The 17,461-nt window shown below is 39.4% G+C and overlaps 1 protein-coding gene across 1 annotated transcript in view; it reads left to right on the top strand.

The window, feature by feature from the left end:
- adamts6 (ADAM metallopeptidase with thrombospondin type 1 motif, 6) overlaps positions 1 to 17,461 on the top strand; it is a 324,888-nt gene that overhangs the window by 131,325 nt on the left and 176,102 nt on the right. Inside the window, exons 8-9 of the mRNA XM_048554806.2 lie at positions 10,717 to 10,760; positions 12,188 to 12,293. Coding sequence (XP_048410763.1) covers positions 10,717 to 10,760; positions 12,188 to 12,293 — 150 coding nt within the window. The remainder of the gene's footprint in view (positions 1 to 10,716; positions 10,761 to 12,187; positions 12,294 to 17,461) is intronic.

Below are 17,461 nucleotides of genomic sequence, written 5' to 3' on the forward strand. Positions count from 1 at the left end.
TACCAGCCCTCAAATTATCTGAACGTAATGTATCGGAGTGAGGTTTTACAATAATATGTTTATAGAGCATTAATAATATTTTTGAATTACTAGCAGGAATCGTCCATTCAGCCCCTCAAGTCTGCTTCACCATTCAATGAGATCATGGCTGATCTGATAATAGCCTCATCTCCACTTTCCTACCTGCACTGGATAACTCTGACTCCCTTGTTAATCAACATCAATGATTGCATGGAAAGTAAATCAATTGCTTTTATTACTCCTAAAAGTTAGGTTAGGCATTTGTAATTTTGTTTTGCCTTTTAGGAAAGCCTAGGGTATAGAGAACTGCAACATAGAATTATTCTACGTTGCTGAGAGAAAAGATGTACATATGTGTGGCAAAAATTCAAGGTCTGCTGGCTTTGTGGTCAGGTGGTTATGTTGTGTGAATGTTGCAGCGGATTGGGAGAGACAAAGTATCTTCCAGAGGATGGGTGTTGGCATGTGGGAAAATTAAGAGGAAGTTGTGGTATTTGGGATCATGGTATTGGAAGACAAAACGGACAGTTGTGTTGGGGAACTCTGCCCCAGAATCTGTATTGGGATCTGAGAGTATTGTGGAAAATTACAGCTACAGCTGAGTCCTGGTATAGGAAAGAAATGGAATAGAGGTCCCAGGATGTGGAAACAATGGGAGGGAAATCCCTTTGTCTTGAGGTAGCTGATAGCAGCAGTGGTAATGTAGAGGACTGGCAAAAAGCCACGAGAGTGGACGAATCACCAATACAAGAGCAGCAAAAGGGAGATGAAGTGTGCAGAGCAGGTATGGAAGTGCTGACAGTAGCTTGGTTATATTGGAGGAGGCAATGAAGTTACTTGTGGAAATTTGTATTTAAAATTTGTCAGGACTTTCTGTTGAGTCACAGTAAATGGGCAGCATTCAACAATTTTCTTTGAAGAATTTATCCTGCGGTGACTGGGGAAATGTTGCGTTATTTAATTTAATAAGTAGTGTTAATTTTGAATACTATGAGTTTCCTCAACATTTCAACAGAGTTCCCATTGCTCACCATTGTCATTCTCCTTTTGGTACAAGCTGATTATCTCCTGCCTTCAAATTGGCAAGATCCAGTTCCCAACCATTGGTGTGAACCAAATTCAAAGGATATTTAGCACTTTTAAAAGTAGAAATTGAAATAATTTTAAGAACTGAAGCCTGGAATGTTGCCTTTAACACTTCAGGAGGAGGCGGTAGTGGAGTCCCTTCAAAGGTCAAGGTCAGATTAAAAGTTGAAGCTCCAGGGTGAGGCTGGTAGAAGGAGATTCCAGATGCCATGGGCAATGCAGCAGCTACAAGGCTGAGGGGGTAGGGGTAGTGGCAGTCTGCTGGGAGCAATCACTATCAGGTCACATTTCCTACTTTGGAAAGTTCAGACTGTATGGAGCTGATTTTTTTGCACCACATATCTTGGAAATCAGTCTGTAAGATTCAATGATTGCTAAGTTCGGTTGTAACAAAAAAAGCATAGCAGATGGAAGTAATTAAGAGTTAGCCTACATTGGTATATGCAAGTTCTTCAACTTACTTTAGTGTAGCTCCAGTACTCGCACAAACAGAAGAATATGTCATAGTGAAACATGTTTGTGTGGAAGCTGATAGGGACATGGCAGAACAGGCTTTCAGCTAGGGGCAAAGGTCATTCAGGCTCAGAGGCAGGATAGGGGATACAGGAAGCAGAGTGAAAAGGAAGGTGAAGAGGGTTAAGGCTTGAGAGGACTGTCAATGACAGGGAGGCAAAGAGGAAAGAGGAGGAGATACAATATCCATACGTGCAACTGACCAATCAATATGAATTCCCAAAAGCAAAGTGCACCTTTGACCTCATCTTCCAGGGAGCTGCCACACAACTCTGTCATTTCCCCAAACTTGACTGCAGGCCATTTATGCTCCGTAGTTTTTCATAAGCATATCCTGACTATTTTCTATCCTCTAAGATATATCCTTTGAGGATCTTCACTGCTGGAAGTGAGTATCACATCAAACAATGGTTTAGCTTCATCAAAGCTATGAAACATGCTTTGCTTTTCTTCATGAGACTGGAAATGGCTGATCATAGCTTTTGGGTATGTGAAAGTAGAAAGGGAGGATTGGTGTCAGGAGAGGAGGCTCAGATGCCACGATGACATTATCTACAGCTTTCACCTCATGCCTGATAGCAGGATAAGTTACAGAACGATCTACCACAGCAGGAGGACATTTAGCCTTTAGGGTCCATGCCAGCTCTCTGAAGAGTCAATCAGTCAATCCCATTCACCCACTCTGTACCATTGACCTGCAAGTTCATTTTCTTAAACACCCATCTAATTTCCTTTCAAAATCATTTAATGTTTCTGCTTCCATCATCCTCATGGGCAATGAATTCCAAGTTAATGCCATTTTCTAAGTAAAAAAGCTCTTCCTTGTTTCCCTGCATCTTTTTCCATCCATGTCTCTTGCACGATAAGCTAGAGGGCACAGGTTTTTCTTGTCTATCCTATTTGAAACTGTCATCATCCTTAAAATCTCTATCAAATATAAGCACTCCAAGCAGAATAATTCCAGCTTCTCTAACTTAACATTTGAAGCTAAAATTCTGGCTCCTTGCAACCATTCTAGCAAATCTCCTCTCCACCATCTCAAGAACCCTCAAATCTATCCTAAGGTTTGTTGACCAGAATTAATCACAAGACTCTTGTCATGGCCTAACCAGAGCTTCAGAACTATTCAGTACTCAATTTGTTTATTTTAGGGCATGTGAGATCTCATGTAGTTTGCTAATCACTCCTTCATTATTTCCAAATTTTTAAAAAAAACTTATGTAAATTGTTGTTTAAGGACATTATGGCACTGGAGCAAACTTGCAATGATGGAATGGACCCACACATCATTAAGTAGCACAAAATGGGTGGAATTAGAACACTGTCAATTCTGGAACCCTGCACCAGATCATCCAGTGTATGTCACTCATCTGTTCATTTTGCATACTTTAACATATTTGAAAGACAGGAGAGAAATTGGAATATAATAAATAATTAGCATTCTGGAATCAATTCCTTCTGTAACAAACAGTAATATCAGGATAACTTTTACAATGTCTTATTTCCTCACAAAAAAAGCACACAACCAATTAAAGTTAATTCTAAAAGATAATTTTTACTTAACCTTTTTACCTTTGAGGCATTAACTTATTTTGGTTTGACACAAGGCTAAATGATTTTTAATGTCTTCCTGTTGGTTCCATATTATATTGAATCTTGCAAAATACACCTGCCCACTGGGGTGAATAAGGCAGAACAAGAGAGCAAGGGTAATGATGGATGGCTGTTCTCCATTATTATCTAATTAACATAGATTCCATGTTTATTTTCTTTGTTGTCAGTCATCCATCATCTGTTACAAGCTTTGGAGTGACGAGTGAGTGATGTAGCAGCAGCTGTGGTTTCATCAGGACCTATAACTGCAGTGAAACTGCACTCAAGTCTTCAATAAGATAGAGCAGAATTGGAATTCAGCAGTCTTCTGAGTGACTGGACGCTGATCATCTCCTGCTATGAGTGGGAGAAGGACCCCTAAATATTGTCTTCTTCACCTCCCTGCCCCATTGGCTGCAGCTGTTAAAGATTCTATCAATGCATCAATGAGCCAATTTCAAAAAAGAAAATATAGGTGACCCCACTCACCATCAGTGTATGGGACTGGTGTACTGGCATGGATATACCACAAGCAACAGTCCTGAAGACATCTGCTGTTGTGGTTAGAGAGTTGGCTAGCTATAAATTCTGATTGCCCCTCTCAGTCAGATAGGCCCACTTGAAGCTCTAAAGTTCAAGGAAATTGGTGAAGGTTACATTTTCTTTTCAAGTGGACATGGAATAGGAAAGCACTTATTGTCATGTGCTATCTCATTAGTAAGTTGACTTGGTTTCCTAAGGATGTTAATGATCATCTGATTATGTTTAAACTACCCCTGCATTGCATTAGGCCAGTGACTCGCATCACTGTGTATACCCCTACCATGGCTAGCCTCAATGAAGTCGAGGATAAATTCAATGACGAAGTTCCTTGATTGCTGCTGTGCCAATGTCAGATATGCTAAATTCTGAAGAAATGTCACTGGACTTGAAACACTAACTCTGTTTACTCTCTACAGATGCTGCTAGACCTGCTGAGGTTCTGCAGCAATTTCGGTTTCTGTTTTGTTTGTTTGTAGTCTTTCTATGTGGTTGCAATGCCAGTATCGGTGCTGATCACCAGCCACAGGAATGAGTCATTGGAAAATTAAAGTTGCTGGTTGTAACAACAGTGATCTTGTCTTGCTAAAAATGTGCATTAAGCATGAGTTCTTAAGTAGCAACACAACTTTCCAACTCCCGAAAACTCAACAAATTACCAAGTATTCACTCATGTTCCAGGCATAATCAAATGTATCATCACCAGGCAGAGGGACAGGCAAAATGTGGGTATTACAAAAGCCATCAGTGGTTCTGTCTGGTGGATTGATCATGTCAAAGCTAAGCATCAAGATCTATCCCAAACATGCTCCGCTTTTTGCAGTCATACCTGGCAGAAAGAAGGATGATTATGGTTTTTGGAGACCAGTCATCGCTGCAGAAGATCCTCAGAGTGGTGTTCTAGGCCCAGCCATCTTCAGCTGCTTCATCAAAGACCTTTCCTCCATCATAAGGTCAGAAGTGGGGATGTTTGCCTATGATTGCATGATGTTCAGCACTATTCGCAAGTTCTCAGATACTGAAGCAGAAGTGGGAAATTTTCTTGATGATTGCGTAATGTTCAGCACCATTCATAACTCCTCAGATACCGAAGATGCCCATTTCCAAATGCAGCAAGACCTGGGCAGTGCTGATTTGTGATGACAAGTGGCAAGTAACTTACACACTCCATACGTACCAGGCATTGACAGTATCCAACAAGAGAGGATCTAACTAACAACGCTTCACATTCAATCGTGTAACCATCATTGAATCCCCCACTGTCAACATTTTGAGGCTTGCCATTAACCAGAAACTCAACCGGACTAGCCACATAAGTACTGTGGCTCTGAAATCTGCAGGCAACTGAGATTTATTGAGAGAAAGCACAACTGTTTGAAGATATTCAAACTCAGGATAGCAACATTTTCTATTCTGGTGGAGTCAGTTAGGCAGTGTGTTTTCTTTTTTGAATTGCATTGATTTCGATTAAATCCTAATTCCATTTCCATTGGGATGATAGCACTTGATTTTTGAGAATCGTTCTTTGGCAACCATTTTCTTTCACATTTTCTGGGAAGATCTCTGGTATTGTCTGAATAGACTAATGCTGCTCTCCTTCAGTGTCAACCTTCAGTTTCCGATTTATTGCTGTAAGCTTATTTCTCAACTTTTTTTTCTGATATGAATGATATTAAGCATTTCCGGATGTGAGTTTGCTCGCTGAGCTGGAAGGTTCGTTTTCAGATGTTTCGTCACCATTCTAGGTAACATCATCAGTTACCTAGAATGGTGACGAAACGTCTGAAAACGAACCTTCCAGCTCAGTAAGCAAACTCACATCCAGAACCTCAACCTGAGCTACAAATCTTCTCAAAACTCGCCATTAAGCATTTCCTTTCTCATCAAGATGTTTTATGCAGTGGTATGACTTCTCTGTCTATTGTGTCCTCTAAATTGTTGTTGTCATGACCCGTGGGTATGAGTGTTTTCATTTACTTCCCTTCTCATCTGCCCTGTTGCTGTGTTTATGATTAATTCCAGACCATCTTATTTCTTTGTTCTGCGCATCTTTTTCAATGATTGGACTTTCACCAAGCTCTTGATCTGTATATGGGACATTTCTTTCTGGCTGTGAACTCAAGGCCACAGCTCTTGCACCAGTTTCACTCCATCTGGTGTGTGTTACTGTTTTACTGCTTTAATCTTGCCAACTCTCTCAACTTAATCAAAGGCAAAGACTAGATTTTTGGATTGTCAGCGTCTTCATTTGTCTATTCATGCCTCATGTGCATTGGTGGCATCAACAGCTTGTGATATTGTAATATCTCAATCAGAGTTCGTAGAGTCATAGAATCATAGAGATATACAGCATGGAAACAGATCCTTCACTGCAAACCATCCATGCTGACCAGATATCCTACATAAATCTAATCCCATTTGCCAGCATTTGACCCATAACCCTCTAAATCCTTCCTATTCAGTAATTGGAAAAGTCCTACGGAAAATTGATGAACAGAGAGATCTGGGTGTTCAGGTCCATTGTTCCCTGAAGGTGACAACGCAGGTCAATAGGGTGATCAAGAAGGCATATGGCATGCTTTTCTTCATTGGGCAGGGTATTGAGTACAAGAGTTGGCAGGTCATGTTGCAGTTGTATAGGACTTTGGTTCGGCCACATTTGGAGTACTGTGTACAGTTCTGGTCGCCACATTACCAAAAGGATGTGGATGCTTTGGAGAGGGTGCAGAGGAGGTTCACCAGGATGTTGCCTGGTATGGAGGGCGCTAGCTATGAAGACAGGTTGAATAGATTAGGATTATTTTCATTAGAAAGATGGAGATTGAGGTGGGACCTGATTGAGGTCTACAAAATCATGAGGGGTATAGACAGGGTGGATAGCAAAAAGCTTTTTCCCAGAGTGGGGAACTCAATTACTAGGGGTCATGAGTTCAAAGTGAGAGGAGGAAAGTTTATGGGAGATACGTGTGGAAAGGTCTTTACATGGAGGGTGGTGGGCGCCTGGAACGCGTTGCCAGTGGAGGTGGTAGACGCAGGCACGTTAGCGTCTTTTAAGATATATTTGGACAGGTACATGGATGGGCAGGGAACAAATGGACACAGACCGTTAGAAAATAGATGACAGGTTAGACAGACGATCTTGATCGGCGCAGGCTTGGAGGGCCGAAGGGCCTGTTCCTGTGCTGTAGGTTTCTTTGTCTTTGTCTTTGTCATATGTCCGTCCAGATCCGTTTTAGCTGCTGTAATCATACCAGCCCCCACCACTGCCTTTGGCAGCTCATTCCATACATGCACCACCTTCTGCATGAAAAAGCTGCCCTGCGGGACCCTTTTATTATCTTTCCCCTCTCACCTTAAACCTATTCCTCTAGTTTTGAATGCCTCCACCCCTGAGAAAACATCTTACCTATTTACCCTATGCATGCCCTTCATGATTTTCTAAACCTCTACAAAGTCCACCCAGGCCTCCGACCCTCCAGGGAATATAGCCCCAACCTATTCAGCCTCTCCCTATAGGTTAAACTCTCCAATCCCAGCAATATCCTCGTAAATCTTTTCTGAACCCTTTCTACTTTCACAACAGTTCCTATAACAGTTCTTGGTACATCAAGGCACGCAGAGCGCCACATGTGCTTGTCTAATATATTTCATCCTTTTCCTGAATTTTTCCTCGCTGGTTACAGTTCTCACCCCTGTTGAGAAATTGTCAACAAGGTCATTTGGTTCCTGGCTCAGAATTTCAAATTCACAATGATGGTTTGATTTTGGCTAGATAAGTTGAATTCCTCAAAAATGTTGAGAAATCCATATATACTACATTGCATCCCTCCCCAACAGTATCCAACAAGGTTTATCTGTTTGAGAGGGAATGGCCAAAGGGGGCTTTTGCACTGCTTGCCAACAACCTCTTCCACTCCTTGTGTTCCCAACATTGGTCATTTCAGTTGAGAGTCCAACACTCAGCCATGGGTGGGCTTATTGGTCACTGCCTTTTCCTTTCTAAGAAGGTTAAAGCGAACACAGGAGGATCAGGCCTGACAGCAATCCCAGGTGAGGTGCAATGCTGACACAGGCTCTGAATGTCCCAGGATGCTTAAAGTGTATGATACACATTGAAGGAGCAGGTCTTTAAAGAGTTATCATTGGTTAACCATGCAGGTGATGGCTGAGCATACTCCTCCAGACAGTGAAATATGCTGCACCCCGCTGATGCGGGCTATGTCTCCATCATCCGTTCAGCTTCAGAGTGTTCACCAACTTGGTGAAGATGCCATACTGGATAAGAGACCAGCACTTTCATCATCAATGCAACTGGCTCTTCCAGGGCCAGTAGGTGACCTATAAATGAATCAGCACCAGACAGAGTAAATGCAGTGAGGATGTTCCTGGTGATTGAGGATTCAGAACCAGGAGCCACTGTCCAAGCATACTGCATTGGCTACTTAGGACTGAGATCAGGAGAAAGTTCTTCACCCAGAGAGTGGTCAGCCTATGGAATTTTCTGTCTCTGCATTCATTTGAGGCCAAAGTGTTGAATGTTTTCGACTATATAGTTCTTATGGCTAAAGAAATTAAGGGGTATGGGAAGAAAGTGGGACAGGGTACTGAGCTGGATGATAAACCAGGGTCATATTGAATGTTTGAGCAATCTTGAAGAGGCAAATGGCTTACCTCTGTTTCTATGTTACATATGTATATATTTACTTTCTGTTTATAAAAGCTAATGTTTGGAATTGTCTGATTTCTGTCTATGATGTTCCCCTGCTGGACAATGAGAAGCTGTGTGTCTAAAGTGTGCAACTGGAGAAGAGTAGTGGTGAAGCAGAGAAAGTGTTTGGATGGGATGTAAATACAGACGCGGAAAGTAGTAGCGTGGTGGTGTAACTAGAGTGAGAGACTGGGGTTGTATGCATGAGGGAGTGTCAGCCATGGACAGTGTGACACCGGTGAAGGCCAATGGCCAATTTGCCAACTCTTGTCCATGTGCACAATGGCATCTCAAAGGTGATGCAGGTGCAAGAGTCACTCGCCTTTAGGCGAATATCCACTGAGTAGTGAGTTGTTCTGGGAATGGTACATGGTAAGGTAGGGCTGGAATCAGACAGACAGATGTTTTAGGGGTGGGTTTGATTATTAATGAGGTGTGTTTGGTAAGATATGACAAGAAAATGTGCAAGGCCTGATGGCAAAAAAGCCCCCAAACTTGACACAGCTTGTGATGAGCCAAAAAAAAGTAAGCTTCAGCAAGTTATAATTCAGATTAATGTGTTGTATCAGCTCCTCCTTCACCGTTGCTGGTTTTTCACCTTTCCATGTTGAACATTTCCAAATGGTTACCTTTTTCAGTTTTCCTCTTTTCTGTTTCCTCAGTTTCTTGTCTCTTTTCTTAAGTTCCTCCAAGCTCAAATTTTAATAAATTTCCAACTTTACCACTTCTGTATTATTTGTCCTATGCATCATCATTTAAATTCCACTCTTGAATTGTAGTTCTGTTGATCTTCCTGGTTTAAATCTGTTTGCTTGTTCATTTTCCTCCCTGTGTACAATAACCTGGACAAGTGTTTTGTTGAAATGTAGTGAGCTTCCCCCTTCCCAAATTTTGATTTAATATCCTCAAGATCTGAAGTGCTTTTTTAAATTTTATTAGTGATGTGTCTATCTGGTATACCATTTCTAAATTGGTTAGATGTAGAACTGTGGGAACAATTTTGTGATTACTTTCCTTGAAGCCCTGTTTTTTAAAATCTAATGTTTAACTCCTCAAAGTCCTTTATAAGGTTAACAGCTTGATCTTGGGTCACTGAAAGCACTTAACATTTTTGAAATAATTTCCATTTTTCTATATTCTCTTAATGGCAATTGGGAAAGAACATACTATTTAGAACTGTTGCTTGCAGATGCCAAAGAGGCTATCAAATAATATAATCTTCAGTCTGCCTTATAGCATTAACACTTTTCCCTCCTTGTCCCATCCCTTTGTGCACACATTTAGCTCCAAGGTGCCATAGAACCTATGTTGTCCTAAAATGTCTGTAAGATCCATCTTTGTTTGTAGGTTGGCAAGTTGGCCTGTATCCCACACTATGCTTAAAGCATGAAGATAGATACCTATTGAATAGTGCCTGTGTCAGTCTTCAAATTAAAAAAAACATTCATTTATGTACTTCTGAACCAAACTTTTGCAATACCTGCCTTTTCAGCTTGAGGGCTATCTGCATTTACAAACAAGGTTTTAAAATATGTCAATTATACTTGCTGTTTTGGTGCTTTTCAGAATAGGTCTCTCAGTGCTTGGGAAGGGTACAATTTTTATGTGTTACATGAAAGAGAGTAATGAAAGCAACATCCTAATGTCATTATCTTACTGCCACTCAAAATGTTTTAAAGGGGTTTCACTTCTGCAGTTTCCAGTACTGTTAACCTGGACTTAGCCAGTTGGCTCGGAAAAGATGTTTTCCAGTCAAAGTATGAAGAAGACCTGTTAGGGAAGTATTCTATTATTAAATTAAATGTGATGGACATTTACTTCACCATTAATATTTTGTTTTCAAAAATGTGCATTAATCTCACCATCTTGGAAGTCCATCAGCTATTCACAGTTAGAATTTTGTTTCCTTTTTTTAAGAAAAGGCCCCAGATCCAACCATTACTGTGACTGTGTCTCCAGACATATTGCGTCTATTCACCTCAAGCCATTTTCTTTTCATTGAAGCTTATGGCTACAAGGATCAAGTTTAACTTTTTAAACTGGCAGATGTCCCATTGGCTTGAAGCCAAATCCTGTAAGCGTGCTGTTCACATCATTTTTACTATTGTGCTGAAAGCGCCAATACTAGCTGGCAACATATAATTTCACCAATCATCGTCTACAAGTGTTAACTATGCTTTGTTAATGGACTAGCTATATGAAACAAAACAATATTTTATATGCTACTGAATTCTTTGCAATTTCTTCTCTCGTAGATATGACATCTGCACCTATAAAAACAAACCCTGTGGAACCTTAGGTAAGTTTTTACTCATAGCAACAAGTATTGTTTCCCAGTTGTTCTTATTGATTCATTAACCTTCTATTTTTGATGTCAGTTGGCTGTTCTTAAAGGTGGTTTATTTCAGATTATTTAAAATCATCTTTTACAATTACTTCATGTTTCAATTAGGTAAAGCATTGCTCATTTTTTTTCTTTCCTAGCAACAGCCTTCTGCTAAACAATAAACCTACTGTGTATTTTCCTCAACTAGGAACATCATGAAAATATTACCAATATATGTAATAACTAACTTTGTTTCTAGAAGTGCACTAGCAAATCTATCTTTTATTACCATTTTATTTCAATTATGCTTTTCTGTCACAGAAACTACTGTTGTGCTTTCTCACCCTTCATCTGTTATTTTCTGAATACTACCATGATTGGCAATAGCAAATCTTATTGATACGTTGAATTTTGCAGCACTTTTTTCACTTCTATTTTGCTGAAAAGCATGAAAAACAAAACCACATTTACATTTGGGTTTATATGCTGTGCACAAACAATTGACTTATTTTCATACAGTTTTATGAGTTTTATGATTAAACTGTACACCAGGACTATACGACACATTGTGGGTTCTTGATTCAGTTGCATCTTGCTCCAGAACAAACATGGTGCAGCATTTACCATATGATTTGAATATAATTGTAACCCACAGTCTGTCACTTTTACCAATGCTAGAAATTATACTAGAATAATCAAAACCTGCTGACTGATGCTTTCAAAGTGTACAGTCTGCTCATAAGCAGATTCCTATAAGGCTCAAAGGCATGGCTGTGGATTATACATTGTTTTAAAAGCACCTAGTGGCCAGAAGCTCTATTTTTCATTCGGTATTTAAATATTTTCTTAAACATAATTTATTGCTTAAAATACTGAAAGATAACTTCCTCACTGCAGTTCTAAGCTATTTCAGAATTATTTTCTCTTCTATTTATAAAACTGCTACATGTGACAAATTCAAATGTGTAAAGATAACAATTACCTATTTTAACAATTTGCTGCACTATAAACAAATTGCTGTTCCAAAAAAAAAATTGCTTGACAAAAAGTGCATTTTACTTCTTGCTAGGTAAGAATAGAAAAAAAAAATAAGAATGTTGGTTTTAGATCCCTCTTCAGGCTCAAGTTTCAGGTGGTCCCAAGTTACCAGAAGTAAATTTATAAATCTAACCTCTAGTCTAGACGTTTTCCAGTTCTGGCTGTGACTCAAAAAAAAAATTAATGTCTGGCCTGTAAAGTGCAATTCCCTCCAGTGAATACGCAAATGACTATAAACTTAACCTTGTGCCAATTATTCCTTCTGTGTACATAGATTTTATATGTATAAAAAAAACCTAAGCCTTTATAACAAGACTGAAACACCTTGGCTTGACCCTTTGTGTCTCCCTATATTTATTCAGGCTTGGCCTCAGTGGCTGGAATGTGCGAGCCTGAGCGAAGCTGCAGCATCAATGAAGATATTGGCTTGGGTTCAGCATTCACAATTGCACATGAGATTGGTCACAAGTGAGTGAATTAGAAGTAATCCCCATTCCCAATTTTAAAATGAATTCTTTGTATTTCTTTGCCAAATTCACAGAAATGTAATTCTTAGTAACTTGAGGTGATATTAGTTTATGAATGCTAACTATAAATGTCAATTAAGTGATATTTCCCCCTGTTGTGCCTCCTGCCTATAGTACAGTAGCTGTAAATACAATCATGCTTTTAAAAAGAGTAAAAGTTTTTAAAAATATGAGCACTTAAGCTTATTGTTTCATGGCACGCACCATTCTCTACCCACTTCTTCCCCTCCTCTCCCCTCCCCGCTGTCAGCTGCCTTTTCCCATGCTGAATGTTATTGTTTTGACTTCTGCCAGTAACATTTATGACTAACTGTTAAGAATATTGGCGAGTGACTGGTCTTCAGTGTTCACTTTTCCTATTGATGTAGATAAATTTGTGGTGTAGATTCTTAGCCAAACAGTCTCCATGTTTTAATGTTCTATGATTATGTGCAACTGGGAATTCCTTATTATGGAAGGATTGTAGATGGAATATATATCTGTCATTTGACTGCATTGTGCAGTTACAATAATGCACCACATCTCACACTAGCCAATATCAGAAGAATAATTGCATTATTATAAGGATTCCTTGTAAAGTTTAGTAAAGGAGTTAACATTGTTTAGGAATATAAGATTTATGGGATTCTTAATGCATGATCATAAGACCATAGGACATGGGAACAGTAGTAGGTCATTCAGCCCATTGGGTTTGTTCTGCTGTTCAATGAGGTCATGGCTGATTTGATAATCCTCAGCGTCACTTTCCTTCCTTGACCTCATGACCCTTGATAAATTCAATAATTTAAAATCTGCCTGAAGCAGCTTTGAATATACTTAATGACTCAGCCTTGACAGCCCTCTGTGGTCAAAAATGTCACTGTTCACAACCCTCTGAGAGAAGGAATTCCTCTCATGTCTATCTTAAATGTGCAACCCCTTATTCTGAGATTATGCCCTTGGAGAAACTACCTATTTGCGTCTACCCTTCAGTCCCCAAATAATCTTGTGTATTCCAGTCAGTTGCCTTCTATAATTCAATTAATACAGACTGAACCTACTCAAACTCTCCTCACAACAGAGTCCCTCCATACCTGGTAACAGCCCACTGAACGTTCTCTGGACTGCTTCCAATACCAAAATATATATTTCTTTAGATAAGGGACCCTAAACTCTTTAAATATTCCAGCTGTTGTCTGACTAGTGCCTTGTATATTTTAGCAAAATCGCTTTAATTTTACACTCCATTCCCTTTGAAATAAAGACTAACGTTCAATTTGTCTTTCCTATTGCCCACTGAACTTGGATAATAACTTATAGTGATTCATGGATGGGGATGCTTTCTGCGTGTTTCTCCATTTAATTAATAATCAGCTACCTTATTTTTCCTGCCAAATTGCATATCCTCAGATTTTTAGATAACATATTCCCACTGTCAAGCTTTTGTCCACTCATTTAACCTGTCTACAATCCTCTGTAGACTATTTGTCATCCTCACCACTTGCCTTCTCACTTATTTTTATGTCAGACTTATTGAGGGTGCCTTCACTTCCTTCATCCAGGTCATTAATACAACTGTATTAATTAATTGCAACTGTACAAAGTCTCAGAATTGTAAACCAAAAGAACAGCAGTTGCTGTAAATCAGGAACAAAAACAGAAGTTGCTGGAAAAGCTCAGCAGGTTTGGCAGCATCTGTGAAGAAAAAAATAGAATTAACATTTCAGGTCCAATGACCTTTCCTCAGAAGAGTTCTTTTGGCTGAGTGAACATTCTAAGTTATCTCTATGTTACTGTTCATGTTCACCGCAATGTCCAATTTTTCCAGTTCACCCCTTCTGCTCAACTCTCCTTTTAACCTTGTAGGATGGGATGCAAGTAAGAAGAGGGTACTGAGTAGGATGATCATTCATGATCAAATTGAATTGTAGTGCAGACTGAAAGGACTGAATAGCTTAATTCTGTTCCTATTTTCGATATTTCTAAAAGTTTAAACTTTGTTAGTTTTTTTCTCAGTTGTAAAAATCTAAAAATCAGACCATTACCTATTTGTATGAATCATAAAGGGGAAAAAAATTTATTACTACATTCCAGCATCATCTCATGTAGTCTGATTGCCCTTATCATGCAGGATGTGGGGAAATGACTGCTGAAGTTCCTAATGCCCTTCAATACTCTCAGTGTAATAACTACCTTTATAGTCTATTGGATTCCATGAATACATTTAACTCTAACCCTTGGAACCTTATTTCACAAATGTAGAGAGTCTTAATATGTTCTCTAAATTGTAGTTTCTTACTGTCAAATGTGGGATGGGGGAGTTATCTGTTTGTAAAAATTTCCTTCCCTGAATACCTTCAAACAAAAACAACAGAAAATAACCCTCTTTCAACCGATCATATACTCAGAGATCGCATCAGGCAAAGAAATCAAATCTTTCCATCATTTTTTGATAAAGCTCAGATAATAATCCCAAAGCCTCGACACTCTTATTTTATGTCCAATCATCCCATGTACTCACAATTTGAGTTTTGAAAGCAACAGTCACAATTTTATTCACAGACTGTATTTATGATGTAAAGTTAAATATATTTACTCTAAATCTGCACTGGATTTTCCCAGATAACAAAGTGTGGAGCTGGATGAACACTGCAGGCTAAGCAGCATCTTAGGAGCTAAGATGTTACTTGGCCTGCTGTGTTCATCCAGCTCCACACTTTGTTGTCTTGGATTCTCCAGCATCTGCAGTTCCCATTATCTCTGGATTTTGCCAGAGTTTGGAAGACTTTGTAGACCCTTAAAAATGTGCGAATGACGTTTTTCCATTTTCAACAGATCCAGTGATTGTATGCAAGGAGAAGGAGCTAGGGCATGATTTAAACAGGTGGGAAATGCAAACTGAGCGTAGCTATTTAACTAAGAGCTAAGTTTAAACAGACCCTATTTTGACTGTTCTGAGGGCCTTGACCTGCAGTAAAGTTGCTCTAATTTGATCGAATAGGCTTAATGCTGTTGAAGAGCAGATAAAGTCTGTTTAAGTGTCGTGATCTGAAGTTTTGTAATCGACCAGTTCTTTAAATTTGTCAAAAATAGACTGACACTGACAGTGAGTTAACAAAAAAAGTCTGTTGGATTGTTTAGATTGTCAGGTTGTCTGATCCAAGTTAGAAAAACAAATTACTATCTTTTGTGCATTTTTGGTGGATTTCTTTGTTGATACTTCCCATGATGGATAGTAATATTATGAATATTTGGCTGAGTTCCAATGCCACATTAATATAGCAGGCCAAGCATTAGTTGACACTGGAAGGACTTTGTTGATGATAAGGGTACATGGGCAGTTGGTTCAGGGCATAGACTCAGAAACAATTAAAACATAGAGAGAGGCTATTTGTCCCATTACGTCCATGTCAATAAGCAAATAACTGTTGATGCTAACCTCATTTTTCAGCTTTTGATCCATAGCCTTGGATACTATGACACTGCTAGTAAGTACTCCTTATACGTTCCTTACTCCTTATATACTCAATACTGTGTGACAAAATTCTGCCCCAACTCCACTCACAAGTTTGTTGATGACACCCTTGCTGTAGGGTGGTTCTCAAACAATGATGAGACAGAATACAGGAAAGAGATACAGTACTTAGTAAATGGTCTAAAGACAACAATCTCTCCATCAATGTCAACAAAATGAAGTAACTAGTCATTGACTTCAGGAACTGATTGGAGGGCACGCCACTGTCTGTATTAATTATGCTGAGGTGGAGATAGTCAAGTGCATCTGGGAGTGATGATCACAAACAATCTGTCCTAGTCCACCCATGTAGATGAAACGGTCAAAAAAGTCTCTACTTCCGTAGGATGCTAAGGAAATTCTGCATGTCCACAAAACATTCTATCTGGATGCATCACAGCATGTTTTAACAACTGCACTTCCCAAGACTGCAAGAAACTACAGAGTCATGAACACAGCCCAGTCCATCACGCAAACCAGCCTTCCAACCATTGACTCAATCTATACTCCCCACTGCCTTGGGAAAGCAACCAACATTATCAAAGACCCCTTCCACCCTGGTTATATTCTCTTCCATCTTGTTCTGTCAGACAGAAGATATAGAAGTTTGTATTCACATATAAACAGATTCAAGAACAGCTTCTTCCCCAATATTATTACATTTCTGAATGGACCTCTCAAATTTTAATTTTAATGTTGCTCTTGCTCTTAATTCACCTTCTGTGCAACCCTGACATTATATTCTTTATTTATTATCCTGATGCACTTTGATGCTCTGCCTGTACTATGCAAAAAACGTGTTTTACTGTACCTATGTACATGTGACAATAATAAATTAAATCAAATCAAGTATCTAAATACTGCTGCAGTATTACAAGAATTATTGACTCAACCAACCTTTTAGTCAGTGAGCTCCAGAGTCTCATTGCCCTCTAAATGAAAGACATTCTCTTCTATTCCTCTCATAGTTTAAATCTATCCTCCCTAGTTACTATCTCCTCAACTGATGGAAAATTATCGCTATATCCACCTTTATCATTATGCACCTTATAATGTGAGACACCTGAATCAGGTCCCCTTTCAACCTTCACTGCTTCTAAGTGTAGGTTTTTTGGGCCAAATGGCCTGTTTCCACTCTGTAGGATTTCTATGATAACCATCCCTGATGAATCCATGTCTCTCCAAAGGGAGATATATTCTGTCCCTCAGGTAACTTCTAACAACCTCCCCATTATTGAGGCTAGGCTGTTTGGCTGGTGTTTGACTGGTCTATTCCTTCCTTTTTTTAATTATGGGAATGTGGAAGGTAAGTTTACAGATGAGACAAAAAATGATTGTGTTGTTTGCAGTGAGGAGGATGGTCTCAGGCTGCAGCCTCATATTGGTCAGCTGGTAAATTGGGCAGAGCAACGGCAGCTGGAATTTAATCCAGATAAGTGTGAGGTGATGTATTTTGGAAGGTCTTATAAGGGAAGGATATATGGAATGAATGGTAGGTCCCTGGGGAGTACTGAAGAATAAAGGGACTCTGGTGTACAAGTCCATAGATTCCTGAAGGTGTCAGCACAGATGGACATGGTGGCGAAGAAGGCATGCAGGATGCTTGCCTTCCTTAG

The sequence above is a fragment of the Stegostoma tigrinum genome, chromosome 1, assembly GCF_030684315.1.
Source record: "Stegostoma tigrinum isolate sSteTig4 chromosome 1, sSteTig4.hap1, whole genome shotgun sequence".
Classification (NCBI taxonomy): Eukaryota; Metazoa; Chordata; class Chondrichthyes; order Orectolobiformes; family Stegostomatidae; genus Stegostoma; species Stegostoma tigrinum.